Source organism: Mytilus galloprovincialis, chromosome 7 (assembly GCF_965363235.1).
Source record: "Mytilus galloprovincialis chromosome 7, xbMytGall1.hap1.1, whole genome shotgun sequence".
Lineage (NCBI taxonomy): Eukaryota > Metazoa > Mollusca > Bivalvia > Mytilida > Mytilidae > Mytilus > Mytilus galloprovincialis.
Window position 1 is genome coordinate 71,885,189 of NC_134844.1, and position 23,698 is coordinate 71,908,886.

The 23,698-nt window shown below is 30.4% G+C and overlaps 1 protein-coding gene across 1 annotated transcript; it reads left to right on the top strand.

Annotated features, from left to right (window-relative positions):
* Nucleotides 1-1,112: 1,112 nt before the first annotated feature.
* On the top strand, nt 1,113-23,216 carry LOC143083605 (uncharacterized). Its single transcript, XM_076259870.1, has 9 exons — nt 1,113-1,223; nt 3,635-3,733; nt 5,806-5,871; nt 7,844-7,974; nt 11,232-11,394; nt 14,729-14,845; nt 18,358-18,462; nt 19,878-19,964; nt 20,740-23,216. Exons 2-9 carry the CDS (start codon nt 3,641-3,643, stop codon nt 20,929-20,931), a joined length of 954 nt encoding a protein of 317 aa, XP_076115985.1. The 5' UTR covers nt 1,113-1,223; nt 3,635-3,640; the 3' UTR covers nt 20,932-23,216.
* The last annotated feature ends 482 nt before the right edge of the window (nt 23,217-23,698 follow it).

Below are 23,698 nucleotides of genomic sequence, written 5' to 3' on the forward strand. Positions count from 1 at the left end.
AATATATAACGGATATATAACTGATTTTTGACATTATGATTAGAATCGCAATCTTTTGTAATGCAATGTGGTCCAGCAGTTGTCTTTTTATTAGAACTATTTTACAGCATGCCGAACCAGGAAGTAATTCCTTTTAAGGTCAAATAGTGGACCAGTACCAAAAAAGTAACGACAGATAAGAACTCACTTAATTGCTTTGTTTATACATGTATATGTTACAGGCGCAAAAGTTATCTGTAAATTCTCCTTTTACATAGTTCTGTTCGACAACTTGATTTACTTATACATCAGTGGCGGATCCAGGGGTGGTGGGTTGAAACCCCCTTTTTTGGACGATCAATGCAATTGAATAGGGACATGTAGTTGGAACCCCCTCTTTGTTCTGGGTTAGGCCCCCCTTTTTTAAATGGCTGGATCCGCCTCTGAACTAACAAGACAATTCCTTATACATTGAGTATCTCAGGAATCGTTGGTTGGTTAATTTGGTGTTTTTTTCAACTTTGAGAATCCCTTGGACAACTTGATATTTACAACGTATATTTTAACAAAACATTCAATTATTTGTTTTTGTCAAGGATTTGTATAGTAAAATCTCGCGCTGCATAAGATATTATAATAAGTCCCCGAGATTCTAACCATTTTGGTGTAAACAATATTTTTAATATTATATGAATTCTGAGACTACTATCTATAACACATAGTAGTCTCAGATGAATTATACAAATACATTTTATATACATTGGTTTTACACAATTATAAAAAGGTGAAAATGTTATCTGTTGTTTGTTTATCTATGAGATTCATAATATTTATGACTCTTGAAAAACAAGTACTTTTATTAAATGGAATAATGAACTTTTAATGCAATATTTATACCACTTGTAATTATAACTCTTGACATTAATAAATTCCAAAAATGAATAATTATGATTTCAATTGTATTTTATTGTATTTTGGTTTCTTTAAATGATTTTTTCAACTCCTGAGCTATTTAAAGTAAGTACAGAGGTTTACATTGTAAGAAAAATCATTTCTTATCTGGTCCGTATACGGATATGTTATCCCACTTATAGGTACTTTCGTTTAGTAATTTCAACCAATAGAAAAAGAGTTTACAAAACCGCCAGCCTTACATTGTTTACATTTAGTCTGTCTCACAACCCGGGAAAGTCTGAAAGACTGAATCATCCTCTACGAATCTTTCAGAATTTATCAAAATATAGGTAAAATTGCTGCAATGGCAACATGTCACACTCTACTAACATTACTCTAAAATGAATTTACCTGTCTCTTGTATCAAATATAATTATATTTTCATGATTTTATTATTCGTTTCCTTTTCCCTGTGTTTTTCTGAAACGCAGTTTCTACATTTTGTTCATTGTTGTTATATTCATGTGTAAACATTAGTCATTATTGAAGGGGAGTACTTATACACACTTTTACTACATTACAAAGCAGACACATACATATGTTATATTGTCATTGAGTCATGTTCATAGATATACAATGGAAGATGTGGTATGAGGGGCGTGGTATGAGTGCCAATGAGACAACTCTCCATCCAAATAACAATTTATAAAAGTATACATTATAGGTCAAGCTACGGCCTTCAACACGGAGCATTGGCTCACACAAAACAGCAAACTATAAAGGGCCCCCAACATTAATACTAGTGTAAAAACATTCAAACGGGAAAACCAACGGCAACGGTCTAATCTATATAAAAATGAGAAACATGTATGTATTACATAAACAGACAACAACTACTGTACATCAGATTCATTGTACATTTAAAATACGACTCACAATCAAACTTTAAAGATTAACAGGGATCTCCATGACTTGTTTTATTATCATGATCATAAATTCTCTTCCCTCCCTCCCTCCCTCCCTCCCTCCCTCCCATTATGACATCAAAATTTCCATTAAAAAAGCATGCATGCATACACATGTACATGTAGAACGAATTCATATGACATACGTACAACAACATATGGTCTTTGCATCATGTAAAATGTACATAGAAATTGTGGAATGTAATAGATACGTGCATGCTATGGGTTTCTGGTGAAAGTATTTTCATCCATGTAAATCTTATATTATGCCTATGATCATGATGATGCAATTATTTAGCTGCAAACTCTATTTTAGTTGAAAAATGCTATAATAATGGCTTTACATAATGAACTGATTTTCCTGGCATTGGTTTCATCTTACAGACTTTATAAAATTCAACTGTTCATGTCATGATCAAAATTTCACTGTTCAGATGTAATTAGTGGAGTTGGTTATTAAAATAATGATATTTTAAAAAGTGATTTTTTTTTAAGGAGATTGAGGTATGATATTACTAGATTTATTTCACTTGACTGGGCGGGGTTTCAGAAGTTCACTTATTCAAGACTAGTCCATCCATCTATAGACAGGAGTTTTGGAATAAAATCATCAATGAAGTGTCCAGTTATTCTTCCCATATCATACACTCATTTCTTTTGTATATGCGTATAGTTTAGTGACACTGATAGGGGATTAGAATTCAATATTAATTATAACGGCAATCATCCTTATCACACACATCTTCAAATAGACTGTCCTTATGCAAATTAAAAAATTAGCTCCGCCCAATCAGTTGAAATAACATTGGTAAAACTTAAACAAGTGATTTTTATGTCATTATTCTAGATTCAGTACAAGGTCATCACCTGAAATGACCTGGTCATCCGATCCTATCAACACAGATGTTGGTTCTGATAATTTCAGCAACATAATTAGTCCATGGATCATTAGTATTCAATATTTAAAGCTATAATAAAATTAAATCACTAAGTGTACTGATTAATTTGTACCATGTATACATTTTGTAGGTGATAGGTGATTATTAAAAAAAGACAACCTTTTGGCTTTATGGACAAAATATTTACTTGAATCAGTGATTTAGAAACTCACTACATGTATATAATCAATCTTAATGGTGAAACCTTACATTTATAAAAAGAGATTTCACGAAATTAGAAATATTATCTGAATAATTAATTAGTAAATTGGTGTTCTGATATTAACAAAGTGCAGCCAAAAGTCTTACGCATTGGATATGGATACACTGTTGGCTACTACGTACATATAATACAATGTAATACATGACATGTATTTAAAAAAAAACCCAGATCATTCAGCAAAAAGAAAATCAGAAAAATCAACTTCGATGAAACGATTTGCCTATTAGATTTTGTTTACAATTTAAAAAAACGTAGGAATGAATTACATTTGTAATCTGAATTTGTAATAACAGAAGTATTGTCAAAACAATTAATATAATCATAATTTGTCAACGGAACTCAAATTAAATGATCAACTTATTTGTTTCTGTGATTTAAATTTATTCCTTTCTGTTTCAGTTATAGGTGAGGGACACATGGCAATACAATTTATCAATATTTGTCCACCATTATTTGACCTCACAAAGGTCCCTGTTAAATTTTTACATCATATAATACAAAATAATTGATGCCACAATGGAAAAAGGGATTGTTGTATGTCAAATGTCAATACTTCAAGGGAGGCAGATTCTACTCTGAACATGCTGAACAGGCTGACTTACCTCTTTTTATTTTACAAATTACCTTTATTGTAGCGAGAGATGGCAGACAAAGTATTGTCAGAAGATGAAGAAATGGAGGATGTCCAAGACGAGGAGGGAACAGACCATGTTATTGTTGACATTGATGCAGAGGTATGATTTTGGGGGTGGGGGGCACTTTCTATATACAAGATGATAGTACATGCCCCTTGAATGGCTCACCTTTTCGTCTGTCATCTTTCTTGGTGTTCCCGGTTGTGTATTTACCAATTTTTCTTTTTTGACACTTTCGTATTCCACTCTTACATGAAACCCAAATAATATGGGAAAAGGTTATATTAAAAAAAAAATCTAAATTATATAAATAGTGGGGTAACAGAATCCCTGCCGTACCCCCTATCAATTTAGAAATGAAGTAGATATATCTATGTCTAGTTTGATAAAAATTGTTCTGTGGGGAATACAGCTTTTTTTCACTACCTACCAGTGATACTACAGAGAATATATAGTTATTGAATGGGGACCTGGGTAATAAAGCTTTTGTGAAGGTTCTAGGAAAGTTTGTTGTTAATAAAAGTTCCATAATCAAGGAGAAAAACGAATAATTGTACATGTATTATTTATTTGCTTTACACTCTATTACTAACCATTTATGATTTAGGGCACACATTTGCAGCATAAAGTCTGTGTCATCAATTTCCATGTTTCTCAAAATTATACATGTGCATAAAGCAATATGTGCCAACTCTTAGATTTTGTACATCCTGTGGCTTCAGTCTTAAGCTTCCAATATGACAAAATATAAAACCAAATTCGCCTCAATTATATACCAAGCCATATATTAAAAACAAGACACAAGTTATAACCTGGCTTGGGTTGCACATCTTTCTTGGTGTCTAATTATATATAACCATGATTCATCACTTTATGGTATAGGATTTGCTCATTATTAAACATTCTAATATGACGTGCTTCTTTCGCTTTGTAAACAACACCGTGATAAAATTCTCGATATATCTATACTTAGCGCAGACTCCAAGATGTACATAAATGGCTGTTTAAATATGCCTCCCACGTAAATCTACATGTATCGTAACCTATGTGAAAATGATTGTGGATTTCGCTGTGTCAACAATTACAATTGAATAAAAACCCTACAGAACATTTATTCTGATTCTTACGCATAACAAAAAGAATTTACACATTTAGAGAACGGAAAAATGAACAAAAACAAAATAAATTAAAATTCCGCGAAATTCCAGTAATGATTTTGGCACATTAACGTCATTTCAAAACATGACGTCATACGAATGAAAACGTCAAAGCTGAAGGTTTTTCTATTGCGTTTACCTTCTAAACTCGGATACAATTGCATTAAAATAAAGTATTGAGGTAGGTGTTGCTTGTTTTCTGTTCTATTGCATTATTCGCACATTTACGAATTTCAGCAAGTCAACATGGCGGCTCCTTGGTTACAACATGTCAACAGTGAATTTAACGGTAGCTTACGATAAAAAAATGTAAATTTAAAATTGCAAATGTTGGGTTTACTGAGAAGTAAAAAAAGTAATCACATTTTTTTTTCTAGCGGTTAGTTAAGAAATCATTCATGCAGGTTTATTAGATTTGTTTTACATTTATCGAACAGTGGGTAAAATAGAACAGCCACACACACGGTATACCCATCATCGCTTCAGTTTTTTAATGATCGTATTTGTCCTATTAGAATCGAAATAATTCATGGAATCCATAGATTTGTTGTAAATTTACACATGGCCTGGACCGTGATATTCGTTAATTTTATCCCTCGCTAACGCTCAGGATAAAATTCGAATATCACGGCCCAGGCCATGTGTAAATTTCCAACAAATCTATGGCTTCCATGAATTATTTCTTAAACATACAGTGCCTTATATATATATTGAATATCTAGTTGTGAAATACACATCATTTGTTGTCTCTTTAGTTATATAACATCTCCTTAGATTATAAAGGAATTTTAAACAAAGAATAATTTAACTTTTATTATAGCCTGATAACAGTCAGTCAGAGGTACTACTTGTACCAGTATTTTTTTTTTACTTAAAGAAGTATAACAATTAAAATTTTTATTCTCTCTTCCTCTTGTTAAAATACATTAAAAAACATCTATGTCTGTCATAATATCAATAATTTACTATTGACTATATATAGAAAATAGAACACAATTCCTTTTATATTTTCAGGACATAGACTTGAACCAAAGCAGAATTGCAAAGATCACAAATTTAGACCAGCTTACCAAAGTTAAGGTATGTATAGATGGTTATAAACTACAGCTGAGATGAATTGTTTTCCACTGTTGGTGACAGTACCATGCATCCCTTGTGATTCTGAAATGTTTTTTTTTTACCAATGTTCTAGCCTTGAAGGCATAAAACTTTGCTCAGTGCTCGGAGCACAAAGATCAGGCTCGAAACATGAATTCCATCAATTTGATTGGTTGATTTTCGAGTCTGAGTACAAAAATCATGCTCGAAAGTTTTATGACCGTGAGGCCTAGTAATGTAATTTAGGTTTAATTCCTTACTTAAAGGGGCACTAGCTACGATATATATAAAAATATAAAGTATGATTTTTTTTAGATCAATCATTAATCAAATTGGAATAATGAAATAATAATTTGCTTTTAGCAATCAATTTCCTTTAATTTTGTTGAAATAAGCGATTAAACATAATTTTTGACTGACTCACTTGCAAGTGAAAACGTCATCATCATTCTAACCGGTATTCATGTGAACTTCAAGTTAACCCCTAGCTAGAGATTGACAACGCATGCATTGTTCGTGCGTGTTATTTAAAGAAAAAGAATGTCAACAATGAAAGTGAAACTACGGTAAATCATTTGATTACTAATTCGATGCACATAAAATCATTCTTATATGGTTAAAAACAATGAGAAACATCTATTTTTAATCTATAAAATAAAACCAAACAGACCTATAAAAATGCAATTGCACGTGTTGGTTTAATCTATTCGTATCTTTATTTTTGTTTACATCGCTTATATGGTCATCTGAGGTCAAATCGATAGTTAATTAGATGGCGTCTGGACTAAAATACACACGAAACGAACCTATATATTATCTACCCTATGCTCTGTAAACTGTTTATTTTAGACTTTTGATAGTTTGAATAAATGTTTTACATTGTTATAAACCAAATATGAGAATTTGAGTCAAATAGGTTACAATGAATTTGACAGCTAGTGCCCCTTTAAGAATGCTTCTTTTTGTAACTTCATTGGGGGTGTAATAGCGTTGACCGAAGTAAGTTTTGTATGAAGCGTCACACTTCATTCTAAAAATGTGCATACGGTCAACGCTTTTACAACCCTTTGAAGTAACAAAAAGAAGCATTCAATACTTATTATAATTTCATTTTTAGCTAGGATCATGAAAACACAATTTTTATCAAGTTTTTAATTTAATTTACCTGTGCACAGCACTTTATTGTGGGACCTCATGTCATCATGAATGATAAATTTTATTGTGTAATTCAATTGATTAAGTAGTAACATCATATTGCAGTGTAGCCAATCAGAATAACGTATAATAATGAAATATACATCTAATGTAATTAATTACCTATAAAAGATATATAATTGTCATATTGTCAGACACATACTTTGTTGTTAAACTGTTTCTTTTTCAGCAACAAATGGTTGAATAATTGGAAACTTATTATCATACATAATTAAAATACATGTGTTCCAAATAAGAAGGTGTATTCATTTTTTCTCTAATTTTTGTGCTGATTTTACATTTCTTGAGCGGTATGAGAAAAATATTTCTCCTCACTAGTGAAGTATCTGTTCTCTGCAAATAGTAAGTCGAAATTTGATTATGACATCGAAATTTCTTGGTTTCTTCCGAATTTTCCTATTGTGACGTCATGAAAAAAGGCTACCATGCCTGATGATGTCGCATATAGAGAACACAACTTTCTGATTTTGGAAAAAGAAGGAAAAAATCATTAGAGAAACAGATTCCTACACTACAACTTGTGTATTACGATATTTCTCCACTCTCAACAGTTAAATCTTTTAAAATTATTTAAAAAGCTTAGTAAGCCTCACTCTTTAAATAATACAATTTAACTGTCTCCAGTGGAGAAATATCATAATACACTTGTTGTAGTGTAGGAATCTATATTTCTTACAGCCATTTTCTTCTAAATATTTATTTCATTTATACATCAATCAACCTTTTTTTTTTTCTTCAGACATTATGTTTAAGACAGAATTTAATCAAGAAGATAGAAGGAATGGAAAACCTGACATCTTTACAAGAACTAGAGTTGTATGACAACCAACTGACTGCTGTGGAGAACTTGGATACACTTGTACAGCTTAGGTAATAGGTTTATTGTTAATGTGTTATGGTTGAGGAATAGTAAATGGGCAGGGTTCTCACTAAGGCGAGTCCATGAGTCCTGGACTCATCAAAACTGGTGAGTTCACAGATGCATCAAGATTGAAATATTTTGTATAAACATGATAAACTGAACACAGTTAACATGGTTAAGGGGGCTCGCGGGTATAAATCAATTTTTTTTAACATAGGATTTCACTATATTTTTCTATACATTAAATTTATCATATACTTAAGGTGGTACCCAACACCTTGAATCAAATTAATTTGTCATGTTTAATTTTCATAAAATTTTGATAAAATATTTATTTTGACCCTTTGAATTGAATAAAATAAAAACATTTCAAAAAACTTGAACCAATCACTTTCTCGGAAAAAATTGGTTGGTTATATAGCAGTTTGACAAACAATCATTTGGATCATAGAGAAGCTTAATATTTCCTTAAGAATACAACTTGATTAAAACGTTTACCTGATTTTACAGAGTTATCTCCCTGTAGTGTTAGGTACCACCTTAATAGAAAAATGAAATAAAAAAATGGGGTCACAGTTCATTTAAACTCACAATCTGCCTTCGAAAGAAGCATATATATTTATTTATGTTCATTTTTCTGTTGTACTAATAGGACAAATGTAGGAGAAATAGAGGTAATATCGAAATAAAAAAAGAACTAAATACAGAAATTGCTTAAATTTAAAACAATAATTAAAAAATATAGGTCACCGATGAGTTAAAAAGGATATTTCAATTGGGCATTTTTTTTGCATCAAAGGGAGATAATTCTGAGCTTTTTCAATTATCTTGGGTCAAACCTAATCAATTTTTTGGGTTAATTTTTGTACCATATCATAAAGTAATAATTTATTAGTGTAATAAATAAAATTTGTAATGAAAAAACAAATGTTTGATTTTTTGGCTGATTTTTTTGTATTTTGTATGGGTAAGCACAAATATCATCATTTTATAGCAAAAGTTTAAAAGTGATCTGAATTTAATGTCATTTCATTGCTCTGTTAAGCCATGGAGACTAAAATATTACACTATATTGCAATTAAATATTTTCTTCTTGCTGTTATATTCATCATGGCTAAAAATGACGAGTCCCTGGACTCGCCTTTAAAAATCCTTAGTGAGAACCCTGAATGGGCTTTGTTCAAGATCCTATTATGACCTATAATGGTTGACTTTTACAAATTGTGACTTGAATTGAGAGTTGTCTCATTGACATTCAAACCACATCTGTATCTATGTCACAGGCTTTTCTAAAATTTTGTAATCAACTTTGGCTTGCTGAAATTTGAAAAATGATGCAATTATATCTTTTATCATCTGAAATATTAGGTGTTGAATTCTTTCAACAAGGGGAAACATTTGTATAGAAAGCACATACAATCGGTACAAAAATATCTTCAATTTGTCTTAAAATAGAGATTTTACTTAAAAAAGCTACTGTGGATTCATTTATTTTCGTGGTTTGAGGAAAACTCGCATATTCATTGATATTTAAATTTGTGGTTTGACATAGTCTGCACTCATTCCTATAGAAAGTTTGTAATCCTTTAAATATCAGTGGCGGATCCAGGGGGGGTGTTCCGGGGGTGCGCACCCCCCTTTATTTTTGCCGATCAATGCATTTGTATCGGGACATATGTTTTGCACCCCCCCTTTGCCCTGGGTGCCCTGGGTTAGCACCCCCCCCTTTCGAAAATTCCTGCATCCGCCCCTGAATATTTGAATACTTGGTTCTCCTGCACCAACAAAATCCACGAAAAATATGTATCTAAGGAATATTAATGAATCTACAGTAAATGTTGTTGTTTATACATAAATATCTGTTTTCATGATATTAGATAATCATAATGGTCTTTTTCACTGATATAAATCACTTTTATGAAATTTTAATAATGAATATCCAGTTCTAAACAAAAAGCATGTTAACACTTTGATGTGCAATCTGGTCCTGTCATATGATATCTATTGAGATATTTCAGAGCGGATCTCATGTAACCACTATCATTTCTGTTTGTGTATATTGTGGAGGACTGAAAGACAATCTGACACACATATGCAACAAAAACACTTCTGCTCCATGACACTTTACTTTATTGTAATTCTGAGAGAGAAAAAGTATATCACACTACAAAATTACATCATTGAAGCAAGTGTATACAACAGCATTGCTAAAGTGCAAATAACAAACAGTTTTATTTTACTTTTACTTTTTAATTTATGAAGAGAATTTGAAAAAATTACTGAAAATATTGCTAGAAATTTTGTGAAACCTCATTCAGATAACTGTTTAAACCATATAAACATGATAAATGTATAAAAACACTCATTTTATAAATTCACTGACAAATGTACATGTACATAAAACACAATTATTGCTTTTAAATGAATCACCCTCTGTGTTAACAAAAATTGCAACTTAACAATGTTGAAAATGAGAGAGAAAATTATCTTCAGCATAAGGAACTTGTCACAGAAGTCCCCATAACTATAAATGGAGCGGAGCGAACAGAAAATCCAGTGGTTATAGGGATGAACTCATGTGTTATAGTAGAATGATGATGCTTCAGAAATTATTTGTTTATGTTGAAGTTCAGAAATTATTGCCAGATTTTTGTTAACATGATCGATGCAATAATAAGAACTTGTATTCTGATATCTTGTACATATAAAACTATACGTAGCTTTTCCTAAAATCACAATAATGAAATTGGCATTTATGTTCATCCATTCTTTCTTCCTTTCTTTCTTTTCTTTTCTTTCTTTCTTTCTTTCTTTCTTTCTTTCTTTCTTTCTTTCTTTCTTTCTTTCTTTCTTTCTTTCTTTCCTTCCTCTCTTTCTTTCTTTCCTCTCTTCTCTTTCTTTCTTTCTTTCTTTCTTTCTTTTTTTCTTTCCTAAAAAATCACAATGAAAAATGTTAGCAATAATTTCTGCTTTAGGGCTATTCCAGAAAAAAATGTATGGAGGGGTTGGAAGGCAGTTTTTGTCTGCACCCGCCTCCCAGACAATTGTAATTGAGAATAATAGTGCATTATAGTGTGAAAAGTTGCTCTGATACTCATCACCCATGTATTATTAATATAATGTGCCTTCCAACCCCCCCCCATACATTTTTTTCTGGAAAAGCCCTTACAGTATATTGCTTATTGTATCATAGGTTTGTTATTCTGCCTTTTGTTGTACTCTTAACTTATTATATTCTTTTCTTTATTACACATGATATTTTCAGACTGCTGGATCTATCCTTCAACAGAATAAGGAAGGTAGAAGGTCTGACCAATTTGACTCAGCTGAAGAAGTTATTCTTTGTTAATAACAGAGTCACCAAAATAGAGAATGTCGATCACTTAGTGCAGCTAGAAATGTTAGAATTTGGTGCTAATAGAATCAGGGTAAAGTATTGTATTACAATGTATTAAAAAACATAGGTGTATAAGCAATAGGGGTGTTTTTATCATGTTTATAGTAAAGTTGCTTAAGTAGTTCATCTACATCTATTGTATCAATTGTATCAATAGCTTTTTAACATTGCGGTTGTGAGTTCTAACCCTGATGGTCCAAGAACACAATTATTTCGTAGTGCATTTCTTTTAGAACATAAATGAAAATTAAAAAAATCCCACCTGTGCTTTCTCAAAGAAACTTTTACAGTGTGTTGTACTACTTTTGGGACAAATTATATCAAAATTATAGAAAACTTCTTAGGCTCTAACTCAAAATATGGACAATGTTTAGGGCGTCTTGAAATCTTTTAACAGCTTCCGAAGTGCTAATTTTCAACCTTTTTCAGCTGGACCAAATCACTACTTTACTTTAAAATTCTGGACCCAATTTTTTTTACAGTGTAATTTCACCCCCCTATTTGCAATTTGAGGCATTAAACATGGAGAAATAAATTTGGAAGGGGTATACAAATTAATGGCAAGTAACCCACTGTCAACACTAGGGACTATATTCGTGAACAACGAAAATCAAGGGACGACAATTGTGGTCTTGGACCTGATGGAGGCAGGAATTTGACAGATTGCTGTTGATGGTTCTCCAAGAACACTTTTGTCTTCCTTCATCCCAAAAACCATAAACACACTCACTGGTCACAAAATTTAGCTCATAGAGCTGAAATAACTAAAATCACTCAAACATTCAATCAATCAATCAATCAATCAATCAATCAATCAATCAATCAATCAATCAAATCAATCTGTAGGGCCTAAAATAAAAAAATTGTTTGTTTCCCCAATCCCGACCTGCCCTGCAAAAATGGTGCTACTCATAAAATTTTATTGTCAAACCTAAGACAAATATTATTTTATTCCTTTCTGATTTTCAGGCTTGTCGAATTGAATTGTATTATTCCAGCTTTTTAGAAAAATTAAAATTATTTCCCTACCTACCTTCCCACACCTGCTTTGACAGGGTCGGGATTGGGGAACCGAACAAATATATTAATTTAGGCCTAGTTATAGTAATATTATTTGATGGAAAAATATTACACAAAAGTAACAATCATTATGTGTTAAAGGATTTTAATATTGTTATTTTTTATTCATTGAAAGATTACAAAAGGCAAATATTTTTTTTAAAACTTTAATAAATACAATATGTACAATTTTTTACATCTATAGTCAGGACACTAAATTTATTGGCTTGTGTGTCCTGAAAAATTTCCCGACTTTTTGATGCTACAATTCTTTTCATCTAATTGGCAAGAAACACTTAAACAATTTTTTTTTGTCATTTTTAATTTCTGTGACTAGCCATGCTAGAATCTTATATACTCTTGGTTTGAGAATGAAACAACTAGTTAAAGATCCAAGTTAATAAAATATACAAAGGTCAAAGGGAGATAATCAAGTTCTGACTAAACGATTAAGCTATAACTACAAATTTGAACTTGTGTACCTGCCCACTCACCTTTTCATTATAATTATAGTCCCTCCAGATGTGATACACATGGCATATTAAAACATTCAACTCTTTATAATAACAAATGAAAGAATTTAAAGGTGTGTTTTTTAAACCACCCTGTTCAAGCAAACACTTTATCTTCTTCAGTTGGGTCAATTTTTTAAAAAGTTTTATATTCCTGTTGTGTACATAAAAAAGAAGATGTGGTGGTATTGCCAATAAGACAACTCTTCACAAGAGACCAAATGACACAGAAATTAAAAAAAAAATAGACAATTCCATGATAAACATATCAGTGATCAACAGCGTGTGCATATTATGGTTGAACTTTAACTTGACTTTGCTTACAATATTGAATGCTGAAAATAGCTAAGATCGATTTCGTTCACTGCATGAGATTTTTATACGGCGGGAAATATCGTAACAGTAAACACAGGTGACCTTACTAAATAACCGTGGGTAAATCTATTCTTGATTAAATTTGATGTTGAATGATTGACAGTATTGTCCGTTAGTTCTGAGGCTCTTGATTGAGATGCATTAACAATTGATTTACTAGAATAAAAATTTTATCCTTCTACATATAATCAAAACAAGCTTTAGTCTTTTTTTAACTATTATATATGTAATATATTTATCACTCCCGGATTGTTTTACTTGTGAGAAATGATTGACCATCAACGGAAACTTGTATAATTACTGGATTGATGTCTCAAAATTTTTATTTAAATTTCTTCGATTGAAAACGGTCCTGGTTGTTAAAATTTTAAATAAAGTGAAATATTTACAATTTACAAATAAAAATAGTTTATTGGCACTAACACTATTAAAATAATTGGCAACACATTTTTACAATCATTGTTTAAAATCGTTTTTTCTTTCATTTTCAAGTTATAAAAAAAATTTGATCCCTTCTTCATGATATTTATTTTTAATTATTATTTTAATTTTTGCTCCCCAAATATACAAAATATACAAAACAATATTTTACATTAATATCTATCCTCCTTAAATACTAACATATCTGTACAGGTAAAATCAAATTTTAATCAAGCTGGTACAGATTGATTTACGACCTTCCACCTGGATATTGCACAGGTTAACAGCAGGTGTTTATTACACTGGGACAACTGTCCGACCAGTCTGACATCTAGACGGATTAAGACATCCATAAATATAAGTCCCTACACGTACTGTATATGTTATATGCCATTAATATTTCTTTTAAAAGATTGTCAATTAATTTGCTTTTTACTTCAATATTAATACTGTCAATTTTTTGGGGCAAACAAATCATATTTAAGAATGCTATATTCTTCCATGTTAATCCTTGTTTAATACATGTAAGATTTTGTGTAACCTAATGTTGAAATAAATGGTTATAAGGGCACTGCAGAGACAAGAACTTTAAAACATTTTTATTTGAAGTGAAGAGATGACATTAGTTGTCCATTTCCTATACCCCATTTTTTCAGGTAATTTTTCCCACTTAGCACTTTTTTATTTTCTTCCTATTTTTTAAAACCCCTTATATCATGTATAACCAACATCCCAAAAGTGTATCATACCCCTCGACATTGTGTGGAAATGGTTTTAAGAATAAAAAAATTATATGTTTTTGTTGGATTGCTTATGAAAATATTAGAAGCACTAACTAAGAAATTATTAAGTACATGCAAAGTTGAAATTGTAAAAATAAAACATCATTAGTCGAGAATGGAAAAAAAAGATTGGTTTTATATCGAGAGGAACAGAAAAAAATCTACCATAACCATTTGTACAAATAACTTTTTATTCATTTTGTTTAATTTATTACAGGTAATTGAAAACATATCATCACTAGTGAATCTGACAAGTCTCTACCTCGGAAAAAATAAAATTCCAAAAATCACTGGACTGGAAACATTGGTTAACCTGAGATGTCTCAGTTTACAGGTAAATCAGTGGCAATGTGATCAGGGCTTCCAAAAAATATTTGAGCCAGCCGGACATTTCATATCTGATCCCGATTTTAATCCCTTATAAGACTTAGTCACAAAAGGCAATTATGGTAATCAGATGGCCATTCCAATGATTGACATTACATTAAAAAAAAACTTAAACTTTACTTTGATATGATATGAATTTGATGTTCGGATGTAACTGTTAAATTGGCAGTTCATCATTCAAAGTGTGCACATCAGCGTGCTCATATCTGCCTTAGACTTTTTATTTGTGCAAAATGACGTTGTCAAAAACTTTACCTATTTTTCACATTGTTCTAACCGGATGTTGACTTGACAATGGTAAAACATGGACTATAAACGGGTATGTAAAATCCGTGTACGTTTACAAAGCATGACTGAGAGCAGAAGCTCTTTCCATGTTATTTCTTCAACAAAATACTTGAAATAAAAGTTGGATACAGGTATCAATGATAATTTTAGCACTTTTGAAGAAATGTAATATGCATTATTAAATTTCCTACCAGTGCACATACGCACACATGTTCTCTAGTTCATACGATGTAGTTCTGACGATTTTTCATTTAAAACCTTTTTTAATTTTTCATCAAATCATGTTGATAAACTAATTTCTAATAATTTTAATCTTTTGGACTAAATCAATAAGTTACAAAAAAAAAAAAAAATAATTGTGAATAAACCGATCAATTTATACAATGTCCGGTACTGAACATAGTTCACCTGTCACCTGAACAGGTAGATTTCAGCTGTCCAACTACTTATTAGCCTTGATTAAAATTAGAAAGAATTGAAGTAGGTGTTGTTTTGATAGTAATTAATCATCATGTCACATTTATGACCGGAAATGTGTTGATGTTAAAGGCAAAAGATTGGGTCAAAAAGATCGTGAATTATGTAAAAATGACCGAAAAAGCCTTGAAAACTATAAAGTATATGACCCTTTCATGCTTTGCCCAGCCGGACTTTTACCAAACATTATACAAATGACCGGAATATATGACTGTTTTGGAAGCCCTGAATTTGATAGTGATTCATGTGTTTAAGAATTACTGTTAGAATTCCCGGTTCAGTCAGTAGAAACAAGTTATCTAATTAAATGTTGATTACTCACATTTAATGTGAAATATAGACATAAAATGTGATCAATATATTGAGTAAAAAATTATTAGCGACATATATTTTAAATAAAATCTTTACAATAAAAATTTCTAAAGTTGAGGATCAATACATTTTTAAGGTGTATTGTCCCCTTCAAACATTTTGCAGAAGACAAGAGTTGGGGAAGAAGAGAGCAATTTGTATGCAACTCTGATATTCATTAAATTTTTACTTGATCACAAAACTAAAAATTTTAGGATTGGAAAATGAATACTTGTATAAGGGGACATAATTCAAACATTGAAACAAAGAAGCTTACAAATTCATTACACAGAGTTATCATGGTTATGTATACAAGTAAAAACTGCTTATATTTTCAAGTATTTAAGAAAATCTTATAGAAGTATTACATTGACTGTAGACATCAAAACTGTACAGCAAAACAAGGAGTAAGAACTAAAAATTGACTGATAAAACTGAAACCATCAACTAACTTATGCCCTTTCTTTTGATTTTAAAGAACTTGAAATTATCCTGAAAAACGCTAGTAATTGACAGAAAAAAACTATAAGCATTTAAGTTGATAAACAAGCAAATTGATATACATCAGTCATGGGGTAATTCAAATTTGTAATTGTAATGCATTACATTTTTTAAGTAATTGCATGTAATGTGTAATGCAGCAATTTTTGTATTACATGTAATTGCAATGTAATGCATTACTTTAGCAAAAAGGTGTGTAATTTCATGCATTACATTGAATTACATAGCATTACTTTTGTCAAATACTATATATCTATAATAACATATTGTGGAGATTTACCACAGCAGAATTTGAGATTTCTTGACCTACTAAGAACATATATAGTCATAATAATATTAATTTTCTATTTTCTATTTATTTTTTCATTCTTTTCATAAATCACTACTGAAATGACCAAATGACAACTCTATAAGAGAATTGCTTTCTTTTTTTCTTATTTCATTTGATTTAATACATTTTCCTGCAAAAAAAGATTGATACTTGAAAAGCATTTCTGTGTTCCATTGTTTTCAAAAGATCAAAGAATACCTTTTCACGATTAAATAAAAGTTAATTGAACATTGTTGTAAAACACTATTTTTTTGGTTTAACAATCAAATGTTCACCAGTTTGACAATTGGTCATTAATTAAGCTCTATGTTTATTTATAATTAGGAAGGAAATTCTCAGTAAATATTTTGATTGAAATTAAAAAAGATAAAAATCATATATTTATATAAAGTTAACATTAGGTTAAAATAATTAAAAATGTAATAGCTGTATTGAATAGACATTTTACATGCATACTGAAATTAATGGGACAGTTACTCCATATGTTAGAATCTTTTGTGATTTCATGTCGTTTTTCAAAATGTTTGATTTTTCTATTCACTTGATTTACAAATGTAATGTGTAATTCAATGCATTACTTTGTAAAAGTAATTGTAATATAATGCATTACTTTGATAAATGAATGTAATTGTAGTTGTAATATAATGCATGGTTTTGTCAAAGTAATTGTAATATAATGCATTACATTGCAATATAATTCACAGGATGTCTGATATACTCAAAGCTTTTTGGGCCTCTGTGGTCGAGTGGTCTAAGTCAGTTTTCCTATGAAAGGTTGGTGTTTTTTTCCGGGCACTCTGGCTTCCTCCACCAATAAGAACTGGCTGCCACAAAATAGCCCCAAAGCGGCGCTAAAAAGTGGCGTTAACTCACCAAAAATCAAATAATTTTTTTTTTCTCTCTATGATCATGTGATGGCTATGGCTACAACAATCAAGAGACATTTGATTAAAAGTTTAATTAGGGACAAGATTACTGCCTGATTTTTATGTAAATATTTAATGTGGTCCTTGTTTTAACTATTCATTGAAAAAGGTCATGGCGTAACATGTTACAGCTCTTTATTCCTTAAAACTACCTTTAAAAAACATCAAGGCTCCGTGTTGAAGACCATAGTTTGACCTATAATGATTTACTTTTACAAATTGTAACTTGGATATATATATATACAGTGTTGTCTCATTGGCACTCATATCACATCTTCTTATATCTATTCAATGTAATAATTAAACCCCCGCTTTAATAATGAATATTTTTGTCACATTTTTCTCGGGAACTACTCGACAAGGATTTCTGAAATTTGATTTCAGGGTTTATATAAGTCAGCTATACCATGTGATGGATTTTCAGATTCATCACTCAACAATTTCCTGTTTACCAAATATTACGGCGGGGGTATCACCAGTTAGCAGTAGTTCACAGTTTTACTTGTTTGTACTGTAAAAAAAGAGGGAATTTGTAATCTACATCAAATATACTACATGTTTTCAGTATATAATTTCTTTTTTTAGAGTAATCGTATCGTGAAGCTTGAAGGATTGGATAATTTGGTCAATTTAGAAGAATTGTATTTCAGTGATAATGGCATAGAGAAACTTGAAGGGCTAGACAAAAATGTAAGTAGAAAACATTCTTAGATAATGGTTGTTTTGTTGATAACAATATCATTTTAGGTACTGGAGAAACAAAATTTCAATTCTAGACTGGCTTCAAATTAAACACTTCAAAATTAAAATGCACTCCTGTTACATTTTAAAAATGTCTTGGTGGTCATGTTGTTGTATGCTCACTTCAAGTTTCCTGCAGATTATGACTTTAGTGTGTTAAAAATCCAACTCATTGCCTTTAATTTGTAGGAGCTTAACAGCTCATTTGAATTCATGATTACCATTCTATTTTCCATTCAGAAAAGTGCATTTAGCAATAAAATGGATCTGGGGAAAAGTAAATGTTTCATTGAAATTTGAATGAAATAAATTTTTGCATTACAAATTTTGTGACCTTGTGAGCTAGCACAGGTAACTGTAGCTCAACTTGCATGACTTGTGTGTTTTAATTTATGAACTTAGTATAAATAAAAAGATAAAAAGATGTGGTATGATTACCAATGAGAAAACTATCTACCAGAGGTTAAATGACAGAACTTTACAAATACAGCTTACTGATCGGATTTCAACAATGAGCAAAATCTTTTCGACATAGTTATATATAAAAGGCCTCAAAAGACATTTAAAACAATTCAAACAAGAAATTTGAAAACTAATAGTCTGATTTATGTTCAAAACAATGAACGAAAAACAAATATGTTATACAACAACAAATGACAACCACTGAATAACAGGTTCCAGACATGAGACAATTTACTGTATCACTAGTCTGTCAAGACTTAGTATGAGTATTAAACCCTCATGTAACAGATACATTCGAAACCCACTTTTAGCAGGTGCATTCAACTCCAAACTGACCCCACTTTTAGCAGGTGCATTCAACTTCAAACTTGATTGACTTGGATTGCTAGTTTTCATGTGTAAGGTTGTGGTTCTCGCTTGGCACTCCTCCTTACTCCACAAATAAAAGCTGGCCATCAATCAACCAACAAAGCAGAAAATCAATGTAAACTTTCATATTTAATGTCATTTTTTCTCAATGTAGGTCAGTAATTTTATTTTATAAATAATAATCACTGTTTTCATCTGCATGATTTAGTCTCCTTTACCAACAATAATGACACCTTGTGAATGCTCAATCCATGACAGGAAACTTGCATGATTGGTACGAATGTTTTCCATCACATGTGTTGACCATGCATGTACTGTCATTTTGTTCCAATCTATTTTATGGAAGGTAGGGGACTTTCACCTTATTCTGGACTCCTTTTTCACAATAAAAGGATTGTTGACCATATTGCACTACCAGTCCTCTAACTCTACAGGAGTTATTGAACTTTTATTCAACTTATTTACATGCAGGGAACCCCAGAATTATGTCTCTGATCAAATTCCTTTAGTTTCTACATTGTTTACATTTTCAGGTTAAATTGACTACCATTGATTTTGGTAACAATAGAATATCAACCATTGAAAATGTCAGCCATCTAACAGCATTAGAAGAATTCTGGGTAATTATATATTGTAACAATTCTGTTTACCACACTTTGAGACTAAAAAGTAGTAAAAGCACTGTTTAGGATTTTGGCTAGTACATGTAGGGATTTTCATGTTAACACCAATATCATGAGTAGAGATTTTTCAAATTCATTTACCTTTTATTTTGTTCTGTATTTATACATCTGAATATAAGGATCAACATATAAGCCTTGGTACATGGTTTATATCAAATTAATATATGAAGAAAGTAAGCACACAATATTTATGTTTGTATTGTTCACATGTGCTTTAAAAGAGGGACGAAAGATACCAAAGGGACAGTCAAACTTTAATATTTTATGAAATTGTTTATGCATATATATTCTCTGTAACTATGTAATTTGTAGTTAATGAGAAATAAAATTCATTCGTTCATTCAGTTCTAATTTAGCCTGATGGTTGATGGTCATAAGTAATATTAACTAGCTAAAGAACTTTCAGAATGATGGTTTTGAAAAATATTTGTTAAGGGCAAAGTTGAGAAGGTGTTTTATGATTCTTGTTAGTTTTGGAGAATTTACAGAATTTAACATATTTATTATTTAAATTTTTTATGTATGACACATTACACATAAAACAATGTAATACTTCTTGCAAATATTGTTCTTGATTTTCAAAACTAAACCTACATGTGTCCCAAAAATTTTAAGCAGTTATTATGCAGAAATTAAGTCCATTCTATAAATTTCTGTCTTTTATTTCATCTAAATTGTTTATAAGTATAAATATGTATTTTTTTAATTTCAGTTCAATGGCAACAAGATATCAAATTTTGATGATTTGAAAGAATTAGCTCCAATAGCTACTCTACAAACTGTTTATTTAGAGAGAAATCCTATATATTATGATGCAGACAAAGTATTTGATCCAAATTACAGACGTAAAATTATGTTAGCTTTACCTCAGCTTAAGCAGATAGATGCAACAATGTGTAAATAGTTCATTATTATTATTTTGTTAAAGATTGTTTTTAACTTGTAATATGAAAATGTTTGTTGATTATTTAGACCATTTTAACAATAATTTAAAGTAGGAATGTTTGAAATAATGACCTTAATCTTCGTCCATCTGTTTCCTTTCTATTAGTAATAAGTACCATTTAAATAGTTAATTAATTTAAGAATATTTGAGGTCAAGAGCGATTTTTTTTCTGCACCCAAGGAATGTGACATGGGGATTAAGTGTTACATTTGATTGTCTGTCTTTCTGTCCTTCCATCCCAATTTTTTTTTGCAGTGGTTAATCCAAGGCATTTTTTCCTCAGACACATTCCTTTTTTTATTTTTAAATATGTCAGAATAAATGGAAATTTCTTTGATATTAAAAACATGTCTTGCAAAATTGTTATAAAAAAAAATCAAGTTATGTATCATAATTTTTTGTTTCATTTCCTTTAAAAATATTGTGGGAAATGTAAAAAAAAAAATCATCTAATGTAAGACAAAAAACCCCAAAATTACGGAAAGAGGGAATAATTTCAACACATTCTAGGATTTAGAAATATATTTCATAAGTATCATACATACATTTTGTATCTGCACACAGTTTATCCAAATATTATATATAATAGTGCTTTGCTGGGTCTCATGTATAAATGTAAGCAATACATATGTAGTTTTTAGCCTAGGTCAGATTCAAGTATTTTTAAGTTTACAGAAGCCACTTGTAGATGCTAGAAAATTAAGCAATACTATACAATAATGCATCTTTTTAAATTACTTGGCCACATAAAAATGTGAAAATAGAGTTAAACATCCAAGGCTCCGTGTTGAAGGCCGTACTTTGACCTATAATGGTTTACTTTTATAAATTGTTCCTTGGATGGAGAGTTGTCTCATTGGCACTCATACCACATCTTCCTTTATCTATTAAACATCTACAAGATACATTCACATTAATACTTAGAGATTATATAAATAAATAAAATGACTCATGAATGAAATATGTTAATAATTACTATACAGTCAAGTAACTTGTTGTATAAATGGTGAAATTGGTGCCAAATTTGCTATATTATTATATTAATGGAAAAAATATGATGTTTTTTTTTTTTTTTTACTTTTTACTGATTGTAATTGATTATTACCAGTTCACCAGGAACTTTCATGTATATTTATAATTCCAGGTGATTACATCTCTGTCCATCTGAGTTATACGATTTTTTTCCCCATCTTATGAAAGCAATAATAAAATTAACGGTACCATACCATACAATATGCACATTTTAAGATAACTTGTTTTAAGTATATGTTTTTACTTGAATAACATGAACAAATGTACATTGATAGAAAAATCAAAAAAATCATATACATTTATCTTGATTATATGTAATGATGAAAATTTCCTTTCTAATTTATACAGTCAACTATTCATAAAAAATTACAATGTTTTATTTGGTATGTCTATGTATAACTATCAATAATGTTCGCTTGTCATGTTTTGGAATTTTTGTCAGATTTTCTGGAATCCTCTGGTGTTATCCATTTGAAAGCCTTAAAAAAAATTGTCCATTGACCCCCATTTTTCTTTTGATAAATCTTTTACATGTATAATGATAAGCCATCTAAAAAAGTCCTATAAAATTTTAATTATTTTTTAATAGTTTTTGAGAACATAAACTTGTCAATGATAAAGTTATGAAAAGTCAAGAGAGAACATTTTACCACCAAAATTTCAATGGCTAATATATGTCGAAAACAAGTACATTGACCTTGATATTTTTTTTGCTGTCGTGATTTCTTAATAAATCCCTTATCAATATAAACTAGTGTTTTAGAAAGCCTATTATATTGAAACTGATAAGCGAACTTCCTTAAGGTGGTACCCAACACTTGCACTAAAATTAATTTGGCTCGTTTAATTTTCATAAAATTTTGTCAAAGTACTTACTTTGACCCTTTAACAAAAATATAAAAATTTCAAAAAATTGGAACCAACCGTTTTGTCAGAAAAATGACACTGGTTATATAGCAGTTTGACAAACACCAATTTTTATCATTGAGAAGCTTTATAATCCCTTTACAACACAACGTAATCAAAACGTTTAACTGAATTTACAGAGTTATCTCCCTGTAGTGTTATGAGTGAGTATTGTAGACTGGAAAGGACACTCAGGATTTTTTTTAACATGAAAATTAAATCAATATTATGTTAGTTATTTCATGCTATTAATAACACTTAATTTTCCATGAAGACAGAATAAATAGCTTTATTAATAAGGATAATGAATGTTGTTGTTTTTCATGAATACTATAATATTCTTCCTTTTATTGTTGTCTGATGCATCCAATTATATTTTCTGCTCACCTGGCAAGGATGCCAGTATTTTAGTTGTTTTGATTAATGCCATACTTTTCTTATTTTTGTCAACCCTACATCTATGGCTGAAAGGTTGACATAGGGATAGTGATCCTTTGGTGTTAACAAACTACTTTAAAAGCTTTAGATTTTAGAAGGTTGAAGACTTGGATGCTTCATACTTTGTATATAAATGCCTTCATTATGTTAGGAACTTTCTGTCTGTTATATGTTCATTGTCCTTGACCTTATATTTATGATTAAATGACTACTTGGTAGTTGGAAAAAAGTTTTAAAAAAATGTGATGTTAATTTCTTTCTCAACATGAGTAATAGGATAACTATTTTTGGTATGTACATACCTTGCAAGGTCCTCTTGTCTTTCAGACAGATTTATTCTCTATCTCCT